Here is a 26461-nt window from a genome sequence, read left to right on the forward strand (position 1 = left end):
AAAAGAAAAGAAAAGAAAAGAAAAGAAAAGAAAAGAAAAGAAAAGAAAAGAAAAGAAAAGAAAGAAAAGAAAAAAAAGAAAAGAAAAGAAAAGAAACGGAACGAAACGAAACTAGCACAGTGCTCTCTAAATCCTAAGTAGTACTGTCTTGGTCTGGGCCAACAGCCTCTTCGCCCCTACCTTTTCTTTTCAGAATATTAGAGATTAGTTTGCTTTCTTTTCCTGCTTTCCATTATCACTATCTTTGCTTCCAAATCAAGAATTTTCTTCTTCCTTGAACCACTACAAAACAGAACTCTCTCACCTTTTTGAAGATTATCCTCCTATTCCTGAAGCAAAACAAAAAAACAAAAAACCAAAAAAACGAGCTTATATTGGGCAGAACAAGTAATTGGGCAGAACGAAAAAGTACGTTTTCCTGAACAAAAATTATGTTTTAAAAAGTTCACAATAACATGGGTAAATGCTTTTGTTGTAATGTTAAGAGGGGACAAAGCAGGATAGCAAACTATATACTATACATATACATTATATATAATGGTATACCCTCATCTATGTGGATGAGAAAGGAAAGGTACTTTTTAAAAAAGAAAACCACCAAAATGTTAATAGAGGTGAGTTATTGGGTGTTACAATTATGAGTGGTATTTTAAATTTGTTTCCACTTTTGCGTATTATTAAAAAAATTGACACTATAATATACTTCATTTTGAAAAATGACTGCTTCCTCTGGTTTACTGTCTTTCTTCTACCCACACTTTTAAGAAAAAACAAGGGCAGGGGCACCTGCATGTCTCAGTCAGTTAAAGCATCTAACTCTTGATTTTGGGTTAGGTCATGATCTCACAGTTTGTGTGATCCAGCCCCATGTCGGGCTTGGAATTTTCTCGCTCGCGCTCTCTCTCTCTCTCTCTCTCTCTGCCCCTCCCCTATTCATATTCACTCTCTCAAAATAAACAAACTTAAAAAAAAAAAGGGGGGGTATAAACAGAAAAAAAATGTTGTATTTAGATTACCTAAGAAGGAAAAAAAAAAAGAATTAAATTTTTTTCCACTTAAACTATGAAAAAGCAATGAATGTCCTCGATAATTCATCACTGCAATGGGACAGAGGTCAAAAGGAAGAAGTACAGAGGAAAAAATGGGTTAATTTACTCCTCTCTTCCCCCATTCCTTCTTCTAGGTCACTGCCAATCCAATCACTATTATTCATCCCTTTTATATCCAGGTTAGTGAATCTCTTAAGGGGAAAGTCTCCGTCTTAATCATTTTATCTCCAGTGCTCAGAATCATTAATGGGCAAAATAAGGATACAGGGACTCTATTTAATAAAGATTTATTAAACAAATAAAAAGCACAAATGAGACAGTATCTGTCTTTATAGAACTAATTGGTATGGAAAACAATCATAAACATATCATTTCAAATACACTATATGGTACATGTTTTAACATAAGATCTAATAAGGGGCACAAAGGAGAGAATGTTCAATTCCACTGGGGGACCCAGATAAAGGTTTATGGGAGAGGCTGGATTCTGAAAGTTAAGTATGAACTTTCTAGGTACATATAAAGGTAGGGCATTTTAAGGGCAGCATGTGCAAAGATCACAAAAATAAAATAGTATGGTGGGTTAATGTGCATATAAATCAACTGGGAATCTTGTTAAAATGCGAACTGATTTAGTAGGTCTAGGATGGAAGCAGACATTCTACATTTTAATAAGCTCCCAAGTAATGCTGACGCTGCTGACGTACCAATCACAGTTTGAGTAGCAAGGGGTCATGGTTAGAGCCCCATGTTGCGGGTAGGACATTTATCAACAGTTCTGTTTGCCTGGACCATATGGCTGGAAAGCGATAAGATGAGGAAACAAATTAAAAACCTAACCAAAGGATGGTAAATTGTTTGACTTTTATAACTATCACAGCTCAACAGAAACCATTCTGGCCTTAACAAGAAGTTAACTTAGTGCTCAGGAACATTACCAATTAGATTAGCATCATAAAACTATAATAACTAATGAAAAAAATAAGGCATTGAAGTCTGAAATAAGTAAAATAAAGGAGAGGGAAAATAGAAAGTAAGCATATCATTTTTTATGCCATTGTAGGTCTGAAGTTATACATACATCAAACTGAAAAATTTTTACTTACAAAGTCATCTTCACCTTCGGCTAACCCATAATTAGGCAACATAGCTCCCTCCATTGTGGTACTTTTGAATACTCCTTTAATTTTGCTACCTATTCTGCTGATTCCAAATGATTCTCCTCTCTTCTGTGTGCTCCTAAATATTAAACAAAAACGTATCAAGTACACAGCAAATTATCACGACATTCTAGTTTATTAACAATAATTAAAATACGTGTGAAAAGAGTAAACTGAAGGTACAGCTAACATAACTTTTTGGAGTTCTTAGTCATCTAGATCAAGTCCCAGGATATCAGAAGCCAAAAGTGACATTTAAAGTCTAAATTTGGGGGTATGAATAAATGGGACAATATTTATCAATAAACATTTGGAATTGGGCGCCTGGGTGGCTCAGTCAGTTAAGCATCTGACTCTTGGTTTCAGCTCAGGTTATGATCTCATGATTTCGTGAATTCAAGCTGCACATCAGGCTCTGCACTGGCAGCCAGAGCCTGCTTGGAGTTCTCTCTCTCCCTCTCTCTCTGCCCCTTCCCAACTCATGCTGTCTTCTCTCAAAATAACAATAAATAAACTTTAAAAACATAATAAAAAAAATAAAAATTTGGAATTTACCTATTTAACTTTAAAACATTAACTGAACTAGAATGAAGATTAGAGCCCCCTAGTGGTATGTAGTTCTTATTGCCATACATATTTTGAACTAATGTGTTGAGCCAACATTCAAAACAATGTATCCGTTTAGAACTGTACCACTAAAATAACATAGTATATAACAGAAAAATATATAAAACTATGACCTTCTCAGTCCTTCATTTTTATTTTTTGAATTTTTTTTAATGTTTGTTCATTTTTAATTTTTCTATTGCATTTACTTATTTTTGAGAAACAGAGAGAGACCAGAGCACAAGTAGGGGAGGGGCAGAGTGAGGAGACAGAATCCGAAGCAGGCTTGAAGCAGCAGACTTGACGCAGTGCTCGAACTCACAAACCGTGAGATCATCACTTGAGCCGAAGTCAAGACGCCTAACCGACTGAGTCACCCAGGCACCCCAATGTTTGTTCATTTTTGAGAGAAGAGAGAAAGACAGAGAGAGACAGAGACAGAGAGAGAGAGCTCAAATAGGGGAGGGGCAGAGAGAGAGGGAGACACAGAATCAGAAGCAAGGCTCCAGACTGAGCTGTCAGCACAGAGTTCAATGCCAGGCTCAAACTCACAGACCTCAAGATCATGACCTGAGCCCAAGTCAGACGCTTAACCAACAGCCACCCAGGTGCCCATGGGTGCCCCATTTTTAGAAATTAACAACAAAAAAATTCTGTCCTCTATGACTAAAAATTTTTAAGCAAATATCGACTTTATATTCCTATAAGGAATGAAGTACAAAGTGTATCTTACCTGACTTCAAAGTAACAAAAAGATAACATGCCCAAGGGATGGAAAAAACATGCCAAAGGGAAGGGTTAGCAATAAACATAAGGACAAAAGCAAATGTAGCCTAAGGAAGCAGCCTGCTCTGCCATATATACTAAATGTTGGTTTTGTAATTTTTTTTTTAAAGTGAATTTCTAAAAGCAGAAATAGTTGGAGAGCAACAACAAAACATAAGCCAAAAAGCAGCAAAAATTTCCTCCATTACAGTCCACTAGTCCCATGTTTCAATAAATAAAAACAGAACTTTTATTCAATTTAAAACTCACTCATGCTCTCCATGTAATGCTGCCCGTACAACTGATACCCAAATAAAAATTACTATTTTAAAATTCAAAAGTTTGTTTTGAATGCTTAATTTAATGGATAGCTACTATTCCTACAAGCAAAACTTATTTATTGAAATAATGCAACAATTACAAAAATAAAAATAATTTGATCAAGTTTTAAATATATCTGGTACATTAGTAACATGTGCATTTTATACATGTCCAAGGAGAAAATCAAACCTAATTTAAAACTGGAAAAACTCTAATAATAAATAGTAGTAAAATGGGTAAACTAGAAGATTATTTTATTTAAACAAGCATATGTTGTTTTTTAAAAAAAATCTAGGACTGTAAACACAATTCTCTGATAGAATGTTTCCAAAACCAATTATGAAAATGTTAACAAAGTATTACTAAAACCTCTAGAATCCAGATAGATTATTCTAGTTTCTAGAACCTAGACAGATTATAAAAAATTGGGCTTTTAAAATCTGAAATATTTTTTAAAGTATCTCATTTCTAATTATCCCCAGAAATACAGAAATATACTTCTTGCTTTGAAAAATAAAGTTCCTTAAACACAAGTAATTCTAAAAGTAATTTAGGGGGTGCCTGGGTGGCTCAGTCAGTTGAGCATCTGACTCTTGATTTCAGCTCAGGTCCTGATCCCAGTTGTGGGATTGAGCCAGGTTCCTTGCTGAGCATGGAGTCTGCCTAAGATTCTCTCTCCCTCTGTCCCTCTCCTCCACTCATGTTCTCTCTCTCTCTCTCTCTCAAATAATTAATAAGTCAATACAAGTAATTTAACAAAACCAATAACAAAAAACTGAGTCAAGGCACCCGGGTGGCTCAGTCGGTTAAGCAGCCAACTTCGGCTCAGGTCATGATCTCGCAATTTGTGAGTTCTAGCCCCATGTCAGGCTCTGTGCTGACAGCTCAGGGCCTGGAGCCTGCTTTGGATTCTGTGTCTCTTTCTCTCCTCCTCGTGCTCTGTGTCTGTCTGTCTATCTCTCTCTCTTTCTCTCTCAAAAATAAACATTAAAAAAAATTTTTTTTAAATGAGTCAATAGCCTTGAACAGCTAGGTACTAACTTTTCATTTTATTTTAAACTGACATTTTATGACATATATCATGCTATTTCAAAAAAGAGATATCTAAAATCAAATTAGAGATTAATTTTATTATTTTTTTAAGTTTATTTATTTTGAGAGAGAGAGAGAGAAGCACATGCGCACAAGCCAGGGGTAGAGAGAGGACAGAGAGAATCCCAAGCAGGCCCCACACTGCCAGCATGGAGCCTAATGCGGGGCTAGCACCACGAACTGTGAGGTAGTGACCTGAGCAGAAGTCAAGACACTTAACCGACGGAGCCACCCAGATGCCCCAGAGGTTAATTTTAAAAGGATATCCCAAATAGCTGATATAAAGGCAGTAGTAATAGCAGTGTTTCCTTTTTTCCTTTGTGTTGTACTTTGTTTTGGGTATACTATCTGAACTTAAACAGACAAATTATACAGAAAAAAATCACATGCTGTCTCAAGACTTACCGAAAATCATCCAAACTTAGGCTACCTCTGCAGTAACAGATAGATGAAATTATATAAGGAAAGGAGAGAGAGAAAGCCCAGATATTAAACAAGTTTCACTTCAGAACACAAAACAAAATTTAAAAGCTTTAAAAGTTACACAGGTGGATAGCATTCATCTCTGCAAAGAGAAAGAATTTTTATAACATAATAAAGGAAAGAAAAAGCACAATGGCTCATTTGGGGGGTTTTGTGAGTATGAATTCTAGATTATTAAAAAAAAAGTTCTTAAACAAATATGTCAGGAAATAATTTTGTATTTTTTGCCTTCATTTAGGCATACCATTTGCTTGATATCGTGGAAAGTATGCAGAGACTAAGCCACCAAAAACTTAGCACAAAAGACAAATTCAATGTTTTCCAACATGAAATCCAAGTTTGTATTAGATATAATTATGTGTCCTTCACACATCTTTAGTTTGAGTATTTTGAAAAGTAGGTTTTAGGCTAAGAAACAAAGCTAACAAAAGATCTCTAAATATAGTTTTTTAAGTTATTCTTTGAGTGTGGAAGAAACAGAACAATAGGTTAACATTAATGCATTAAAATTTTATTTTTAAAATACAATTAAATAGAACTCAGAGATAAAATACATGAATAAATACTTTAGATTCTTTAAGTCACTTAGCAAATTAGCAATGTTACTCTAAATTTCAATGAGAGAATGTTAAGTAAATCTTTTACTTACTCTATATAGATAAATGAGTAAGTATCACAGAAGCAGAGGACTGACAAGACTCATAGTTAATATTAAAATCAGGTCAATATAAAGAAAAACATACTTTTAAAGACCATAATCAGTACCCAGAATGAAAAGAACCCATATTTTGTTCCTGTTTATATTTTAAAGACAGCAAAATTATGTAATAGGTTGAAGACAACTAGATGATCTCAAAGTGGCAAAGAAAGCTTTCCATCTCTGAAGTTATGACTTAGCTATTCGGTAGGCTTGTGAGATCAAAGAACCACTTCCCCTTAAATCGTCCTGTAGAGGAAGGCGATTAAGCTTAATATCCTACTGTGGCACTCCAAATATCCTATATCTATAAACAGCAATAAATTCCACTTGTTTCTCAAATGATACTGGAAAATTTGATAAAAGTCTTAAAAAAGTATTCAAATCAAAGAAGTGTTTGGATTGGGTAAAGTATGCTATTTTAAATAACATGATGGAATTTTGTTAAATCAATGTTTCATGATTGTAATATATAAATTCAACAGTCAAGAAATTCCAATCTGTTTGTACATCCCTTGGTTATACCAAAAAATGCAATACATTTTCTCCATAGCTAAGGCTTTCACATTTTTCCTTGTACTATCTAAAAAACTACTCTAGTTTCTAACCTATCTACCTCTATCTTTGTACCACATCTCCAACTTATTTATGTATTTACTAGATTCTTGCTCAAACTGGAAGGTTTTGAGAACAATGTGAATATGTATTCTGTGGATTTATACATTTGATACCTGTATCAATTTTGTACATATAACAATGTAAGGAAAAACCAAGGTATTAATTATCCAGTTTATAAATGGATAAAGCACTCTCTTCTGTTATTTCTTTGGGTTATTTAACTGCACAAAAGGTGAGAAGGGAAAGCAAGAAAAAACCCTCCACATTTGTAACCCGTAAGTACTCTAACATAAAATATTCTCTGAGGGAAAAAAAAAACCTGTCTAAAATTGACTTATCTATAGATTTCTTTTATGCAAGTAGTTCACAGGATCTAATAAAGCAGGTGATCAAGCACTAATATGTATTAATTATGATATTAGCAAGGCAATGGTGTGTATCTTGTTAAGTTTTTCTAAAATAACTTCAGGCATTTTCAGGTTACTATATGTAGTACAATTATATAATTACTTAATAAAATGTCTACTTATGTAGCAACGGAACCACACAAAGAAAAAGAGCTAATAAAGACAAAGATAGTATCACAAGAATGATTAGCATCAACAAGTACAAAAACCACACCACACAGATGACTTAGTATACTCACCTGTTCAATTTTGAATTGCGTGTTGGTGATTCTGCACCTCTTAAAAGTTGCCTGAAATACTTCAAAAAATTATGATTTATTAAACTATTTTATTTTTAAAAATGCTACTTTACCCTACTACTTTCCAGGTTAAAGAAAACAAAATTTAAATCAAATGAAAACAACCATAGACAAATAGAGTAAGGATTAAAATATTGCAAATAGAGATATTCAGGCCATTTAATTTCCACATGTCTGTAGTAATGTACGTAAAAGAAGAATGGAGTTTCTGCATCACCACAGCATTACACAGCCACTGAGGCATATGGCACATCAGGTGGATCTATTTGGCTATAGTCATCTACCTAATCATATATATACAAATACAGTTTTGGTATTGAGAATCATTTTTACAATAAACTTCTAATCTCCATTAATGTATGTAGTGAAACATAGTATTCACTTTTTTAGTTAATCATGTTTTATTTTTATTTTGCTTTTTGAATCACTCACCTACTGATATGAAAGCCATTATTAAATTTTGAAGGAAAATTCTCAAACAAGATTAATATTTTGACTTACCTCATCACTGTGGCAGAACATAGGTGTAAACACATTCTCTAAGAGAGACAGTACATGTTCATATGCTTCAAAAAGGCATCTCATAGTTTGAAGTTTCACAACATCTATATAAGGGCCTTCAGCAACTATTAAAAAAATTATATTGTAGAAATTGTTTATGAATACCATAAATACATTATATATTAGTTTAAAATGACAGTGAAAGAACATTCAAACAGTCGTAAAATTATGTTTTGCAGAAAATCCACTTATAAGGTACAGAAATCACACTAGGATGAGGAATCAGAACAAGTTCTGCAAGTATTAGCTATGTGAATTGTGAGTAAATTTCTCATCAAAGCTTTTATCTTGTTAGATGAATACAGGAGAAAACTCTGAAAACATTAAAAGTGGTAAAAGGGCTATATTCTCATCAACATCTTTGACTTACTCTTTTGAATCTCTTCTACAATAAAGGGATCAAATCGAATTTTGTCAATACTTTCATCCAAACAATAGGTTTTATAAATCTTCTGCAACTCTTCATGAAGAGACAGCATTTCATCATTTGACAACTCTGGTCGCAAAATTCTATCATTGAATTCCTCTAGCAAATTAGGAAAAAGTAAGAAAAAATGAATTCTTTCAATACAACACAATACAATATAAAACATAATATATTATTCCCAGTCTAATTGTAATCAATATTAAAAACAGAAATTACAATCTATTCATTTTAAGCTTTTAAAATAATTTTAATTGGAAATAAAATAACTACCCACATGAAAGAAAAACTTTTAACCAAATATTTTCTATATTAACATAAAATATGTAAACACTTGCACAGCAATACAAATTTCTAAAATTCAGAATAGTAAACAGATTTCTAAAACTTTTATTTAAAGAACATATTTGATTGACTTCTTATACCAATGGTCATTAATATTTTGAAATCTAATTCACTAAATAACAGTGAAACTTAAGGCTTTTTAAAGTTCCAATGTTTTTAAATAATATTTCCTTCCATCATGGAGACTACAGACTACTGATGGAGCTGAGTACGTAAACAAATGAATCATTTTTTTTTTTTAATGACAGATAACAGCAGTAGGAGACAAAATATTAACTGCCTTTTCTTATTAGAAGAGGTAGTAATATGGAGTTCACTCCCTAATTCTTAATTACCCAACTGAAACAGAGAGGAAAGAAAAGAGTTTTAAAAAAGGGAGCACCACATATATGATCCTGGGATTTGAAGTGATAACAGCCAAGAATTTTCAAAAAGGATGAAAGACACCAACCCATTCTGATACCCATTTTTTTAAGTTTATTTACTTATTTTGAGAGAGAGAGAGCACACACAAGCAGGGATGGGGCAGAGAAGGAGAGTGAGAATCCCAAGGCAACATATCCAAGACTCTCAGTAAAACCCAAGAAGAACATATAAAAAGAAAACTACATAGTAGAGTCAAATTGCTGAGAAACAAAAATAAAGAGGAAATCGTAAAACCAGCTAGGGGATATCTACAAAAAAGCCCAGGGTAATACCATACTTAATGGTATAACACTAAGTGATTTCCCCATAAGATCACGAACAAAACCAAGGATATCAACTTTCACCACTTCTATTCAACATTATTGTAAAGGGCCTAGCCATTGTAATAGGCAAGAGAAAGAAACATAAGGAAGGCATAAACACTACAAAGCAAAAAGTAAAACTGTATTGCAGTTGACACAATTACATATGTAGAAAATCTTAAGGAAATATACGAAAAAGCTACCAGAACTAATAAATGAATGCAGCAATGGCACAGGATACAAAGTCAATATGCAAAATTGTTCTCTTTCTGTATATTAGCAACAATTAAAAAAATTTTTTTTAATTTTTTTAATGTTTTGTTTACTTCTGAGAGAGAGACAGTGTGAGTGGGGGAGGGGCAGTGACAGAGGTAGACAGAGGTAGAGGTCTTCCTCTATCTCTGCCCCTCCCCTGATCACACTCTGTCTCTCTCTCTCAAAAATAAACATTAAAAAAAAAAACCCTATATAGTCAAAATAATCAACACTGTAGTACTGGCCAAAAAACCAGACATATGGATCAATGGAACAGAAGAGAATCCAGAAACACACATACATGATCAAATAATTTAACAATTCAAGATGGGAAAGAAATGACTCTTCAGAAAATGGGTATCAGGGGGTGCCTGGGTGGCTCAGTCGGTTAAGTGTCTAACTTTTGATTTCAGCTCAGGTCAGGATATCACAGTTCGCGAGACTGAGCCCCACATCAGGCTCCATGCTGATATAGCACAGAACCTGCTTGGGATTCTCGCTCTTCTTTTCTGCCCCATCCCTGCTTGTGTGCGCTCTCTCTCTCACTCAAAATAAATAAATAAACTTAAAAAACATGAGTATCAGAAAAACTGGATATGCATAACCATACGAGGGGAAAAAATGAAACTCCACTCCTATCTAATACCAATACAAAAAGATTTCAAGGTCACAAACCTACATGTAAAATATAAAACTATAAAGCATGTAGAGAAAAACAGGCATCTAGAGATAATATCACCTTGACTTTGGGTAACAAACATTTCTTATGGAAGTCTCTCAAAGCACTACCCATAAATATAGATCTACTGAATTATCATCAAAATTTTAAAATTCTACTCATCAAAACTATTCAGAAAATGAAAACACAAGTCATAGTCTGATATCTGACAAAAGGGTTGCATCTAGAATATATAAAGGACTCTGGGGGCGCCTGGGTGGCGCAGTCGGTTAAGCGTCCGACTTCAGCCAGGTCACGATCTCGCGGTCCGTGAGTTCGAGCCCCGCGTCGGGCTCTAGGCTGATGGCTCAGAGCCTGGAGCCTGTTTCCGATTCTGTGTCTCCCTCTCTCTCTGCCCCTCCCCCGTTCATGCTCTGTCTCTCTCTGTCCCAAAAATAAATAAAAAACGTTGAAAAAAAAATTAAAAAAAAAAAAAAAAAAAAGAACTCTGGGGCACATGGGTAGCTCAGTCAGGTAAGTGTCCAACTCTCAATTTCAGCTCAGGTCATGATCTCAGTTCGTGGGATCAAGCTCTGCATCAGGCTCCATGCTGACAGCACAGAGCCTGCCTGGGATTCTCTCTCTCCCCCTCCCCTGCTTCTCTCTCCATCCCTCTCAAAATAAATAAATAAACTTAAAAAAAAAAATTCCTATAACTCAATGACAAGAAAAACAATTCAATAAAAAATAGGGAAAAGACTTAAACACTTCCACATACCAAGATATTCAAATGACCAGTAAGCATATGATAAAGTGTTCAACACTAGTCATTAGAGAAATGCAAGTTAAAAGCACAAGATACCACCACACACCCACTAAAATGGCTAAAATTAAAAAAATAAATAAATACCACCAAATTTTTGTAAAGATGTAAAGCAACCAGAATTCTCACATATTGCTAAGGAGGGTACAACCACTCAAAAATAGTACAACCACTTTGGAAAACAATTTGGTAATTTCTCATATAACAAAATATATATCTACCCTGTGACCCAGCAATTCTACTTCCAGTTGTTAAGCATATGCCCAACAGAAATCTTTAGACAAGAATATGCATAGCAATTTTCTTTATAATAGCTCAAAAATGAAAGCAGTCCAGATACCCATCCACAAGAATGAATTAAAAAAAAAAGAAAGCCCACGCTGTGGTACACTCATATAAAAGAGTATTACTTAGCAATAAAAAAGAGCAAACTATTCCTCTACACAACAACCTGAATCAATCTTAAAAAGCATAATCTTAAATCAATGAAGCCAGGCACAAAAGAGTACACACGATGTACTCCACTTCTATCAGGAAACGGTACAAGCAAAAGTAATCTGTGGGGAAAGGAATGAGAGCTGTGTTGGCTCTGGCAGGAGTGGGAGCAAGGGTAGCTCGTCTGGGAAGGACCCCAACTTTCTGGAGTGATGGAAACGTTCTGTTATCTTGATAAAGGAGTAGGTTACACAGATGTACAGATGTCTCCAAACTGACCAAACTGTACATTTAAGTTCTATGAGTTTCACTGTAAATTACACCTCAATTTTTTTAAAGTTATATTTATTTATTTTTTTTTTTTCAACGTTTATTTATTTTGGGGAGAGAGACAGAGCATGAACGGGGGAGGGGCAGAGAGAGAGGGAGACACAGAATCAGAAACAGGCTCCAGGCTCTGAGCCATCAGCCCAGAGCCTGACGCGGGGCTCGAACTCACGGACCGCGAGATCGTGACCTGGCTGAAGTCGGACGCTTAACCGACTGCGCCACCCAGGCGCCCCTTAAAGTTATATTTAAAAAGGAAGTCAGTTGGGGTGCCTGGGTGGCTAAGTCGGTTGGGCGTCCAACTCTGGCTCTGGTCACGATTTTGCGGTTTGTGAGTTCGAGCCCTGTGTCGGGCTCTGTGCTGACAGTTCAGAGCCTGGAGCCTGCTTCGGACTCTGTGTCTCCTTCTCTCTCTGCCCCTCCCCCACTTGTGCTCTGTCGCTATCAAAAATAAGTAAGTATAAAAAAATTTTTTAAAAATAAAGAGGAAGTCAGTTGATCGAGGTCAGTTATAGATTATGTTACAATGTGGAAAGGAGTGGACACCAGAGACAACTCAAAGGTGATCTTAGAATACCTAGTAAAAAGAAATTTAGTACAATGACACCCTACAACAACATCAAATCTGATCTAAATACTCAAATATATTTAAAATATTTAATGTATTAAAAAGTATAAAAATGACTTTGCTAAAGTGCACGGTAAGCCTCACCCACAGTCAGACATATCTGCAATACATGCACTGCTCCTTCTTGTTTCAGAAAGTTCATAAAACGAAATAAGAGATCTTGCTGCTCTCTGATTTGCTTCAATTCTAACTTCAGCACCTTGATACAATATGAGAGAAGGGTAAGTTAAGGCCATATAAACACATGATAAAATTGTTTATATCAAAAATAATATGTTATTGGTAAAAATACTTACAGATGGCTTTTTATTTCTAGGTTCTGCAAATTTCTGCAAGAATGGAACCAAAGGGGAAGGCAGTTCAGTTGCTTTTTCAGGCTTTGAAGAAAGAGAATTTATTAATTCAATACAAGTGCCATGTGACTGGACAGATATAAATCAAAAATTAAATGCAATCTGAATGTTTCTAATATAATACTCACTGGACTGTCATCTATGAAGATGATAAGCAAATGATTCACAGTATCCTAATAGAAAATAATACACATAGGTCAAAATAATTCCATTACCATCTTCTCCCAAAATTCTCAAAGCTTTATTCATATCGTGGAAGTTTCTAGAAAAATGAAGAAAATATGGAACAGTGGCAAAGCATCTACACATATGTAATATAGAGGGACTTTAAAAAATCTGTGATGCAGGGCCTCACTTTTAGGAAAGTGGGCAAAGAAAAGTTATTCTGACTTTGGCATTCAAAATGTTTATATGGGTGCCTGGGTGGCTCAGTCAGTTAAATGTCTGAGTTCAGCTCAGGTCATGATTTCACGGTTTGGGCATTCAAGCCCCATGCCAGGCTCTGCGCTGTCACTGCAGAGCCTACTTCAGATCTTCTGTCTCCCTCTCTTTCTCTGCCCCTCCCCTGCTTACACATGTGCTCACTCTCTCTCTCTCTCTCTCTCTCTCTCTCTCTCTCTCTCTCTCTCTCAAAAATAAATAAATAAATAAAACTTTAAAACAACACCTGGCATAATGTAAATACTCCATACATGTAAAAATAAAGTGTTTATAAATTATTCCTGTTTCTTCAAAATCTTACTAGTTCAAGTAAGAGGAACTGAAGTGTCCATCAATGGATGAATAAACAGAAAAATGTGGTATATACCTACAATGGAATATTATTCATCCTTAATAAGGAATGAAATTCCAATATATGCTACAACATGGATAAATCTTGGAGACATCACGCTAAGGGAAATAAGACTGTCACAAACAGACAAATACTGACTGGACCCACTTATATGAGGTACCCAGAGTAGTCAAATTCATAGAGATAGGAAGTGCAGTGATGGTTGCCAGGGGCTAGGAGGAAGGAAGAATAGAGAATTATTATTTAATGAGTACAGAGTTTCAGTTTTGTAAGATGAAAAGATTCTACAGGTGAGTGGTAGTCACGGTTGCTCAACAATGAATGTATTTAATACCACTGAACTATACATATAAAAACATTTAAGATGATAAATTTTGTATATATTTTACCACAATTCAAAACCATTTTTTAAGCCTTACTGGATCAGCTAGGAAATCCAAAGATGGAAGGAACACTGAACCAGACAGGATCTCTCTTAAAAGTAAGGTCAGGGATCTGGAAAAATAAACAGTATTAGACATATTCAGTGATTTACATCAGTTCTTACCTGGGGATCTTGTTAAAATGCAGACTAATTCAATAAATATGTCCCAAGATTCTGCATTTCTAAAAAGTTCCCAAGTAATGCACATGCTAGTGGTTCACAGACCACACTTGGGAGTCCTGTACTGACCAGGAGAGAGTACTATTTAAGAGAAAACAGCATTTCCTTAACAGGAAGGATTTGGGTGAGCACTAGAAAATACTCATCTCGGAATATTTAAAATATTTAATATATTTCGAAATTAATGTTTAAAACTAATAGGTTTTTAACAGTATAATTACTTTGTAATTATAATATAAATTAACATTATAGAGGAACCTGGGAGGCTCAGTCGGTTAAGCATCCGACTTCAGCTCAGGTCATGATCTCACAGTTTGTGGGTTCGAGCCCCACATCAGGCTCTCTGCTGTCAACAAGGAGCCTGCTTGCTTCGGATCCTGACCCCCTCTCTCTCTGCCCCTCCTCCGCTGGTTCTCTCTCTCTCTCTCTCTCTCTCTCAATAAACTTTTTTAAAAAATAAATAACATTATATATTAATTTCTTTAAAATAAAAATATTTTCATTAAAATGTTTAAAATTTAAAAAATGTTAATACAAATTTTAGGTCATAAATAAAGTAATATTTAAAGTACATCACTAGGGGCACCTGGATGACTCAGTTGGTAGAGCATACAACTCTTGATCTAGGGGTTATGAGTTCGAGTCTCATGTTGGGTGTGGAGATTACTTAAAAATAAAATCTAAAAAAAATAAAAAATAAAATTAAAAAAAGTACATCACTAAAAATAAGCCATAATTTCTCTTCTAAGAATTATTAGGATAAGAGTAATGAGGTAACTTTATGCAATAATCTAAACATGTTCCTGCCAGAACAAGGAAGGACAGTCTAGATGAATTCTAATTATTCTTCTCAGGTATATATCTTAAAATACAAACATATCAGTTTAGTTTGTTCAAAGTGTTTCTGCCACTAAGTCACAATGTATATGTCTTTAAAATGGAACACCAAGAATGAACAAAGTATAATGATCTCAAAAAAAACTGATTTTATCTATATTTACCTTGGGAATTTCCAAAAAAAAAAAAAACCTTCTAAGCAACACAACACATCCAAATACTTAGTACCTAAAACGGCATTTTAAGACCGGACAAACCGTACTTCTTTAAAAATGAAAAGTTATTCACATCATTGCCTAATCTCAAGTTTTAGTGTACTCCTATTATGATCAAAAATAGCAACATACAGGGGCGCCTGGGTGGCTCTTGATTTCAGCTCAGGACATGATGTCATGATTCATGAGTTTGAACCCCACATCAGGCTCCAAGCTACCAGTGTGGGGTCTGTTTGGGATTCTCTCTCCCTCCTTCTCTGCCCCTCCCCTGCTCTCTGTCTCAAAATAAACTTAAAAAAAAAAAAAAAAGAATATCAATACACATATGGCATGGTATGCAAATACCGCTATGACATTTTCCAGTCTATTTATACCTGCAGTCTGTTGCTTTAGGAGGCAAAATATAAGGAAAAAGTAGTTCAGTGAGTTTCCTTAAATAGTGTAATTCATCTCTTCGACTCCTCAAAGCCACATGAAGCTCTGGACCATATTCTTCTAAAGCAGCTTGCTGTAAAAACTCTGTATTTTCTACTACAGAGATTAAAAAATAAATATTGAAAGAAGTTAAGTAACATTAACTAACTCCACCCATTTCCACTCACAAACAGAAAATCATTTAACACAGTTATTCCTTTCATAACCTCCTTTCTTTCCAATATGTATTTTACTGGGAAATTTTTCACAAATAGGATATAAAAAGAATAATTCCCTCCTTGCCAGTTTTTCAATTTTGCAAAAATTTGATAAAAAGACCCTTTCCCAATACAAGCAAGAATTTTAACTTGTATCACTATTTTACACATTATATTAAACAGGGGTGCCTGGGTAGCTCAGTCGGTTAAGTGTCCGACTCTTGATTTCAGCTTAGGTTATGATCTCACAATTGAAGAGATGGACCCCTGAGTCAGTCTCTGTGCTGACAGTGCAGAGCCTGTTTAGGTTTCTCTCTCCCTCTCTCTCTCTCTCTTTAAAAATAAACTTAAAAAAAACACAAATTATATTAACAAAAGCAAATGTTTATTTTAAAAAGTGGAAAAACTACAGAAAATTTCTAGCACATACAAAGCTGTTGCTATCAAATGTTACACCTGTTCATCGTTTGCAAATAAAAAACAAAACAAAACAAAACCCCTGTTAAAATTCTTTATTGTCTCTGCTTTCAACATCAAAATAATTCAGGTAATCTTTTAAAGCACTTATGGTATAGAAACTGGCTTTTTTGATTAGGTTCTGTACCTTCTGCCCAGCATATAGGACACAAGAGGTACAGAACTGTAGAAGTCCATGAATAGATACATTACTTAATGAATATTAACTGATGATAAAACTTATATTAACAGAAAGTTTTCTTTAAAGGTCAAATACTAAATATTTTAACTTAAAGGTAATAGTATTGCCACTGTTTTTTACAGACCTCAAAAGAGTAGAAGAAAAACAAGTCATGTTTTCCCCTATTTGCATTCTGTGCCTAGTTTCAAAATCATGGCTTCTATGAAGGGAATCTTAATCTAATTCAATGGCATGTATTTTTCACTATTTTCTTCTATTTTTATTAAAAGAGAATGCAAGCACATTTACCCAAAAAAGTCAATATATGCATACTACTAGTGTGAATACTAAGAAGATAAATGAAGGCCATCTGCGCCTGAGGTACAAAAGGACTGGCAAAGGCAGATGTAGTTTTTACAAGAAATGCATTTTATTTCATAATTATCCAATTATTTGCTAAGCATTTTCTCCAAGAATTTGGGACACAGGTTTTTAAAAATTTGTCATGAGCCGGAATTTAAAATAAGACTAAGCCATGCTAAATTACAACTCTACTTCGTTAACAAACTGATATGATCTTGAACAAATGATATAATCCCTGTAAGTCTCAGTTCCCACATCAGTAAATAGTTATTAACACTGAAAAGTCATCATGCAAAATGTGTAAGTAATTATAATAGTCAATGTGATTAAGCATTTACACATAAAATATAAATTGAATCACTAGATTGAAATCTATTCAACATCTGTCAGACTTGAAAGTTTTTTGTAGTTCAAGATAATGAGAAAATAAATCATGCAAAACATTAAGAGAATACAGGGAGGAAAATCTTAATTGGGAATGTAAACAAAATATAGATGCTGGAAAACAGAGCATGGACTAATCCCCACTAATCATCAGTAGTTAGTAGTTTTCAGACCAAAGCAGGAAAGGTCTCCAGAATTCATGACAAAGGGATATCTTTAGGATGAAAGACTAGAGAGTAAGGTCCTTTTGCACAGTTTATTACTGAATTTAAATTAAACCAGTGTTTCTAAATGTGTACACATTCAGTATTTCTAACAGCCATAAAAGTACTTACATGGAAAACATCTATATAAACCCTATTCTCAAAAGACAGATTATAGAGAAAACACCGAGAGTAAAAAGAATATGGATGAAGAGATGAACATTTAATTACTTTCTGAATTATGCACAATTGTGGGGCCAAAGAATTTAGAAAATAAATCCACGCATTAAAGAAATGAAAATTCAAAAATCTGAAAACCTTTTTTACAAGTCTATCTAATTCCCTGTCATAATATTTAGAATACCAGGACTTTTGAATAAAATGAAAGTCCTTCTAAGCTCTGGCCTTTTACTTCTATGGATCTCATTAACTACAATATTATTAATGAATCTAATCTAGCATTTTATGACAATTTTATAACTGGGAACCACTTTTTGCATTAATAGTAGCAAGTTAACAACCCCTCTCTTGTAGTCTCAACAATAAATTTCAAATTATCACTCTTTTAGAGACAAAATAATTTGGGAATTTTATTAAACTGATTAGTTCAGGGGCGCCTGGGTGGCGCAGTCGGTTAGGCGTCCGACTTCAACCAGGTCACGATCTCACGGTCCGTGAGTTCGAGCCCCGCGTCGGGCTCTGGGCTGATGGCTCAGAGCCTGGAGCCTGTTTCCGATTCTGTGTCTCCCTCTCTCTCTGCCCCTTGCCCGTTCATGCTCTGTCTCTCTCTGTCCCAAAAATAAATAAAACGTTGAAAAAAAAAAAAATTAAAAAAAAAAAAAACTGATTAGTTCAACTAAAAATAAAATGGGCACCTGGGTGGCTCAGTCAGTTAAGGGTCAGACTCCTGATTTTGATTCAGGTCATGATCTGACAGTTCTTGAGATCAAGCTCCATATCAGTGTGGAACCTGCTTGGGATTCTCTCTCTCCCTTTCTCTGCCCCTCTCCCACTTGCGCTCTCCCTCTCAAAATAAATAAACATTAAAAAAAAAAAAAAAAAAGATGCTGGCACAAGAACAGACACTCAGATCAATGGAATAGAATAGAGAACCCAGAAATGGACCCACAAACATATGGCCAACTAATCTTTGACAAAGCAGGAAAGAATATCCAATGGAATAAAGACAGTCTCTTCAGCAAGTGGTGCTGGGAAAACTGGACAGTGACATGCAGAAGAATGAACCTGGACCACCTTCTTACACCAGACACAAAAATAAACTCAAAATGGATGAAAGACCTCAGTGTAAGACAGGAAGCCATCAAAATCCTAGAGGACAAAGCAGGCAAAAACCTCTTTGATCTTGCCCGCAGCAATTTCTTACTCAACACATCTCCGGAGGCAAGGGAAACAGAAGCAAAAATGAACTACTGGGACCTTATCAAAATAAAAAGCTTCTGCACAGTGAAGGAAACAATCAGCAAAACTAAAAGGCAACTGACAGAATGGGAGAAGATATTTGCAAATGACATATCAGATAAAGGGTTAGTATCCAAAATCTATAAAGAACTTATCAACCTCAACACCCAAAAAACAAATAATCCAGTAAAGAAATGGGCAAAAGACATGAATAGACACTTCTCCAAAGAAGACATCCAGATGGCCAACTGACACATGAAAAATTGCTCAACATCACTCATCATCAGGGAAATACAAATCAAAACCACAATGAGATACCACCTTACACCTGTCAGAATGGCTAACATTAACAACTCAGGCAACAACAGACGTTGGTAAGGATGCGGAGAAAGAGGATCTCTTCTGCACTGCTGGTGGCAATGCAAGCTGGTGCAGCCACTCTGGAAAACAGTATGGAGGTTCCTCAAAAAACTAAAAATAGAGCTATCCTATGACCCAGGAATTACACTACTAGGCATTTATCCAAGGGATACAGGTGTGCTGCTTCGAAGGGACACATGCACCCCCATGTTTATAGCAGCACTATCAACAATAGCCAAAGTATGGAAAGAGCTCAAATGTCCATCGGTGGATGAATGGATAAAGAAAATGTGATATATATATATATATATATATATATATATATATATATATATATATACATACAATGAAGTATTACTTGGCAATCAAAAAGAATGAAATCTTGCCATTTGCAACTATGTGGATGGAACTGGAGGGTATTATGCTAAGTGAAATTAGTCACAGAAAGACAAAAAATGATATGACTTCACTGATATGAGGACTTTAAGACACAAAACAGATGAACATAAGGGAAGGGAAACAAAAATAATATAAAAGCAGTGATGGAGACAAAACAAAAGAGACTCATATATATGGAGAACAAACTGAGGGTTGCTGAAGGGGGTGGGAGGGGGAATGGGCTAAATGGGTAAGGGGCATTAAGGAATCTACTCTTGAAATCACTGCTTCACTATATGCTAACTAATTTGGATGTAAATTTTAAAAAATAAAAAATAAAATTAAAAAAAAAATTTTGGATGTAAATTTTAAAAAATAAAAAATAAAGTTTAAAAAAAAAAAGATGCATCCATTTACTCAAAGCCTGAGTTCAAAGTGTTTGTCTTTAAAACAAAGACTATAATTAAAAAAAAAAAAAATTTTTTTTTAAATGAAAAAAGAAAAAAAAGGGCGCCTGGGTAGCTCAGTTGGTTGGGCGTCTGACTTCAGCTCAGGTCATGATCTTACAACTCGTGGGTTCAAGCCCCACGTCGGGCTCTGCGCTGACAGCTCAGAGCCTGGAGCCTGCTTTAAGTTCTGTGTCTCCCTCTTTCTCTCTGCCCCTCCCCCACTCACACTCTGCCTCTCTCTCTAAGATAAATAGACATGAAAAAAAAATTTTTTAATGAAAAAATAGAACAAAGACTATATTAAAAATACCTTTCTCACATAAAAACCTGCAAACAAATGTTTGTAACAGCTTTATTCATAACTGCCCAAACTTGGAAGCAAGCAAGATATCCTTCAATAGGTGAGTGGATAAATAAACTGTGGTACATCCATACACTGGAGTATACCTGAGCAATAAAAAGAAAAGACCTATTCAGGGGCAACCTGGGTGGCTCAGTTGGTTGAACATCCAACTTTGGCTCAGGTCATGATCTCATGGTTCATGGGTTTGAGCCCCACTTTGGGCTCTGGGCTGACAGACAGCTCAGAGCCTGGAGCTTGCTTCAGATTCTGTCTCCCTCTCTGCCCCTCCTCCACTCACATTCTGTATCTCTCTGTCTCTCAAAAATAAATAAATGTTAAAAAAATTTTAAAAAAACAAAAAAGAAATAAGCTATCAAGCCATGAAAAGACATGGAGGAGCCGTAAATACATTATTTTTAAATAAAAGAAGCTAGTCTGAAAAGGCCACATTATGATTCCAAGTATATCACATTCTGGAAAAGGCAAACTGTATGGACAGTAAAAAGATCAAGGGTTGCCAAAGGTTCATGAAGGAAAGAGGGAGAGATGATAGGTGAAACTAGTCAAAACCTACAGAATGTACAACACAAAGGGTAAACCCTAATGAAAACTATGGACTTTAATAATAATGTATCAATATTGGTATATCAATAGTAATAAATGTACCAATACAAGATGTTAATAGAGGAAAAGAAAGAGAGATGGGCACTCTCTATACTTTCTGCTCAATTTTCTGTAAACTTTAAACTGCTCTAAAAACTAAAATTTACTGGGGCACCTGGCTGGCTCAGTTGGTGGATCATGTGACTTTTGATCTCTGGGTTGTGAGTTCAAGCCCCACAATGGGTATAGAGATTACTTAAAAATAAAATGTTAAAAAAAATAATAAAGAAATTTACCAGTAAAAAAAAACACTTTTCCTATGCTTTTTCCTGACGGTTTGGCCTTGACAAAATGGCTAAAGACAATCAGTTTGTTTTTGCCAGTGACAGGATGATGATTTTTAAGTTAATTTTTTTATTCAATTAAATTACACATATTCAAACTCTACTACTTTTTGAACATGTTGAAAGTAAAACTATTTTAGTTCTTATGATATAAGATGAACACAGAAAACTAATTCAAATATAGAATTTAAAACGCTTCTCATACCTGAGGAATTACTCAGCAAAAAACAAACTAATGATTCGATTTAATTTTACTTCAACCCTGCTGAGAACATAATTTCCCCAAACGAACTGATTATATAACTGATATTATGAGAGACAGAAAATTGGTTCTGTGTTCAGATGAATTTGGGATGTGGTAAGTTAAAAACTAAGTAGTCAAAGCTATTTCTTTGCTGTAGGACTACTCAGAAACTTTGGTATGCTAGTATTTACTGGGAATTTCCAGAAGGGGAATATAATATATAGTAATTACCAGAAAATATGACCATGAAACCTCTTCCACATGGTTATCTACATGGAGTAGTATGTAGTATCGATAAAGAATACCAAAAGCATTAGGAAAGCACTGACAAAGAATACCAAATGCAAACACGAGGAAAATCAGTTTTGTAAAGAATCAACCCTAGAACACAGAAGTGATTTTGTTAAAGAAAAATTCCAGTTTGATCTAAGAGCAAGAAAAGTCCCAAATGAAGATTTCACTCATTAATCAGAAAACATTTACTATGTGCAAATCATGACAGTATAAAGAGGCCAGGACATACACAAAAAAATGCAAATAGGTGATCCTAACCAAAGCATAATACACAGTTAAAGACAAAAGTAGAATAAAATATCTGACTAGACAAGAAAGTATTTAAGTATACAATTTAGCCTCTATAGCAGAGTCACTAATTTTAGTAGAGAGAGAACATGATAATTGTAGTACTATGAAATTAAATGGTAGTGATATATACAATGGGCTGGAATAGGTCAAAACTGTTGAAATCATTAAGAAAAAAAGAAAGGGGGAAGAGATTATGTGAGGTACCTCAGAGGAAGTAATGAAGGCAAGACTATTATTCAAAAAAAAAGATGAAAGTCATCAATAATGTATCCAAAAGTTAACTGTATTTTAATTTTCACAGATTACTGTGTTTTTGCAATCACTTACATTGTAAAACAAAATACTGAAAAAGATTTCAGTTTAAAGGAATACTTTCACAGCATTTGTGAATATCAGTTAATGCATCAGTATTCATACTTAGGTATTTAAGGTGAAAGCTGGTATATAAAAATCACTCAAACTTTGTAGTAGAAAACTATATTACCTTTCTGACTGGCTTTAACTATCACTTCTATATGCTTCATTGCTGCTTTTAACAGTTTCTTGGTTATAATAGATGGAATATCCACCTGGAAAAATTTAACATTAAAATAATACTTTTTAACATTAAAAATAAAACGACATTAAAATAAAATAACAATTAAAATAAACAAAATAAATAAAATAACATTAAAATAAAATAATTACCAGTGAGTTACAACGGCAGGAATATTATATTTAAGATGCTGGAACACATGATCTTAAAAGTTAGAGATATTATTTAGAAATCTTTCAAAAATAATTTTCTTGGATCATACTAACTGTAACTTTAGACAGTTTTCTACCATGGTAAAGAAAATGTATATTAAGGGTGCCTGGGTGGCTCAGTCAGTTAGGCGTCTGACTTCGGCCCAGGTCATGATCTCACGCTTTGTGGGTTCAAGCCCTGCATCAGGCTTTGTGCTGACAGCTTGGAGCCTGGAGCCTGCTTCACATTCTGTGTCTCCCTGTCTCTCTGCCCCTCCCCTCCTTGCACTCTGTCTCTCTGTCTCCCAAAAATAAATAAGTATTAAAAAAAATTTTTAAAGAAAATGTATATTAACATGCATACACTATATACTTTATTTTTCACAAAATATATCTTTATTCTTAGTTCTTTCATGTGTTTCTTTTAATCACAAAGAAAAATCTCAAGTAACATTATCCCTTTGAGACCATAAATTTCTGTTTATTAAGGTTACTTAAAAATGAAGTTTTCCATTCAGCTTACAAGATAAATCCTGGTTTTAGGCTATATGGAAGCATTCTATTTTGGAATAACACTAAATTTCATCATTCCCCACAGACATTTTTCAGCTTAAAGGCTGGAAACTGTGATTATTGCAGGTTAGCAATGAAAGGTGGAGGGCTTATATGCACGCACAGAAGAGATAAAAAAATAAGACTGAATTGCAAATAAAATGAATCACCAAAAACATGTTTATTGACTTCAACAGGTTTATCCTCTACCACAATACTCAACACATTATGTTTTTCCCTTTATCAAAGGCATGAAAATATTGCCTCATAGTAAAGTTTTGTGTTAACTCTTCTTTTTAAATTCTACATTAAGGAAGGGGGGAAAATCCCAGGCTAATAAATCTAATAACTGTGATGGATCATAAACCCCCAATTTTTAGTGATCTACCAGTAAAACCCAGAGCAGTTAATAGATATCTTTTGGCTGTATAAGATAAAACATACTCAATAAGAAGGGATATTTTTAGGGGCGCCTGGGTGGCGCAGTCGGTTAAGCGTCCGACTTCAGCCAGGTCACGATCTCGCGGTCCGTGAGTTCAAGCCCCGCGTCAGGCTCTGGGCTAATGGCTCAGAGCCTGGAGCCTGTTTCCGATTCTGTGTCTCCCTCTCTCTCTGCCCCTCGCCCGTTCATGCTCTGTCTCTCTCTGTCCCAAAAATAAATAAACGTTGAAAAAAAAAATTAAAAAAAAAAGGGATATTTTTATTAGTAGTTTTTCTTGTTGCAAAATAACAACTTCTTCATTTCTCCCTCATTTCTTGCCCTCAGTGATTATAAATTGCTATAATATTTATCAAACAGGATGTTTGTTTTCAAATATTATATAAAATCTTCTAAGAATACTCATGAAAATTTTCATTTATAAGTTCCATTTTTAAAGACTTGAGGTCACAATCAAAATGGTAAAATAATGGGTTCATCACTAAACTTTAATTTAAACAAAAATACACCACTATTGTGTACCCTTAAATGATTCTTTGTTTTCATTACCCCCAAACTGCCAGTTTACATTATTTAAGCAATGGTATCAAGGACAGAACACTGTACTAGGAATAAGTTGACCCAGGCATAATCCTTGACCGATTAGCTACCTCTGACACTTCATCAAAGTTAGTTTCTATATAATGGGTATGATAATGACCCACTTATCTCCCCGGATAATGATGCAGATAAATGAAAAGAAAGGATGGGGTGCCTGGGTGGCTCAGTCGCATCTGACTGACTAAGCATCTGACTTTTCATGTCAGGCTCAGGTCATGATCTCATGGTCCTGAAATCAAGCCCCACGTCGGGCTCCGTGCTGAGGGTGGAGCCTGCTTGGGATTTTCTCCCTTTCTCTCTCTGCCCACCCCCTTCAAAAATAAACATTTAAAAAAAAGTGAAAAGGATAGATAGCGTTAACAATCCAAAAAACAAAAGAATATATTTGCAAATCATATATATGAATTCTTATAACTCAATAATGAATAGACACCCCGGTTAAAAAATGGCAAAGAACCTGGATAGACATTTTTGAAAAAAAGATATACAAATGGCCAATATGCATATGAAAAGATGCTCAATGCCACAAGTCATCAGAGAAATGTAAATCAAAGCCACAATGTTACTACTTCATATCCATTAGGCATGGTTAGAATCCAAAAATGAGATAATAACTAGTTCTGGCAAGGATGTAGAGAAATCAGAACCCTCATATACTACTGGTGGGAATATAAAATGGTATAGCCACTTTGGAAAAGAGTCTGGTAGTTCCTCAAAAAATTAAACAGAGAGTTACTTGTTTGACCCAACAATTATATTCCTAAGTTTACACCCTAAAGAAATTAAAATATATATCCCCAAAACCATTAAAAACACTTGTACACAATGCTATGGCATTATCCAAAATAGCCAAAAAGTGGAAATAATCCAAATGTCTATCAACTGATGGATGGATAAACAAAATGTGGCATATCTACACAATGAAATATTATTCAGACCTAACAAAGAAGTTAATTTAAATTATTTATTAAAAATTATTAAAATTTTTATTAATTATTAATTAATTATTAATTAATTATTTATTAATTATTTATTAATTAATTATTAATTATCAATTATATAATATTATATATAATATAATAATATATAATATAATTATTAATAAATATTAATTAATTAATTATTTATTAATTATTAAAAATTAAATTATATAAATTAATTTGATACATGCTACAACTATAACATGAATGAACTTTGAAAACTTTATGCCAAGTGAAAGTAACCAATCACAACAGGCTGCATATTACATGATTCCATTTATATGAAATATCCAGAATTAACAAATCTATAGAGCCAGAAAGTAGATTGGTTGTTGGCTAGAGCTAAGAGGATGAAAGAACAAGGATTAATGGCTAAATAATGAGGTCTCTTTTTGGGTGATAGAAACAGTATAAAATTGCTGTGATGGTGCATAACTCCAGGAATATCTGAAAAAACACTGAACATTTAAATGAGTGAGCTGTCTGGTATACAAAGTAGACCTCAATAAAGCTGTTACCAAAAAGTACATATAAAGCAATCCAAGTATGAGGTACTATGATTTTAAAATCACTAGGCTTGGGGCGCCTGGGTGGCTCGGTCGGTTAAGCGTCCGACTTCGGCTCAGGTCATGATCTCACGGTCCATGAGGTCGAGCCCCGCATCGGGCTCTGTGCTGACAGCTCAGAGCCTGGAGCCTGTTTCAGATTCTGTGTCTCCCTCTCTCTGACCCCCCCCC

The 26461-nt window shown here is 34.6% G+C and overlaps 1 protein-coding gene across 9 annotated transcripts in view; it reads right to left on the reverse strand.

Annotated features, from left to right (window-relative positions):
- The window catches only part of SNX14 (sorting nexin 14), a 102312-nt gene that overhangs the window by 46785 nt on the left and 29066 nt on the right, over positions 1 to 26461 (reverse strand). For 6 of the 9 annotated variants that reach the window (XR_005789868.1, XR_005789869.1, XM_040474090.1 and 3 more), the window contains exons 7-17: positions 22912 to 22996; positions 15858 to 16014; positions 14247 to 14322; positions 13163 to 13207; positions 12978 to 13058; positions 12766 to 12880; positions 8429 to 8584; positions 7999 to 8123; positions 7438 to 7496; positions 5399 to 5425; positions 2156 to 2288 (exon numbers count right to left, since the gene is read on the reverse strand). Coding sequence is in view for 7 of the 9 variants with exons in the window: in XM_040474090.1 (XP_040330024.1) it covers positions 2156 to 2288; positions 5399 to 5425; positions 7438 to 7496; positions 7999 to 8123; positions 8429 to 8584; positions 12766 to 12880; positions 12978 to 13058; positions 13163 to 13207; positions 14247 to 14322; positions 15858 to 16014; positions 22912 to 22996 (1059 nt within the window). In the remaining 2 variants the exon portion in view is untranslated. The remainder of the gene's footprint in view (positions 1 to 2155; positions 2289 to 5398; positions 5426 to 7437; positions 7497 to 7998; positions 8124 to 8428; positions 8585 to 12765; positions 12881 to 12977; positions 13059 to 13162; positions 13208 to 14246; positions 14323 to 15857; positions 16015 to 22911; positions 22997 to 26461) is intronic. The other 3 variants (XM_040474091.1, XM_040474095.1, XM_040474094.1) reach the window with 1 other exon arrangement.

The sequence above is a fragment of the Herpailurus yagouaroundi genome, unplaced genomic scaffold (genome assembly GCF_014898765.1).
Source record: "Herpailurus yagouaroundi ecotype Mexico unplaced genomic scaffold, PumYag 139, whole genome shotgun sequence".
NCBI classification, from domain to species: domain Eukaryota; kingdom Metazoa; phylum Chordata; class Mammalia; order Carnivora; family Felidae; genus Herpailurus; species Herpailurus yagouaroundi.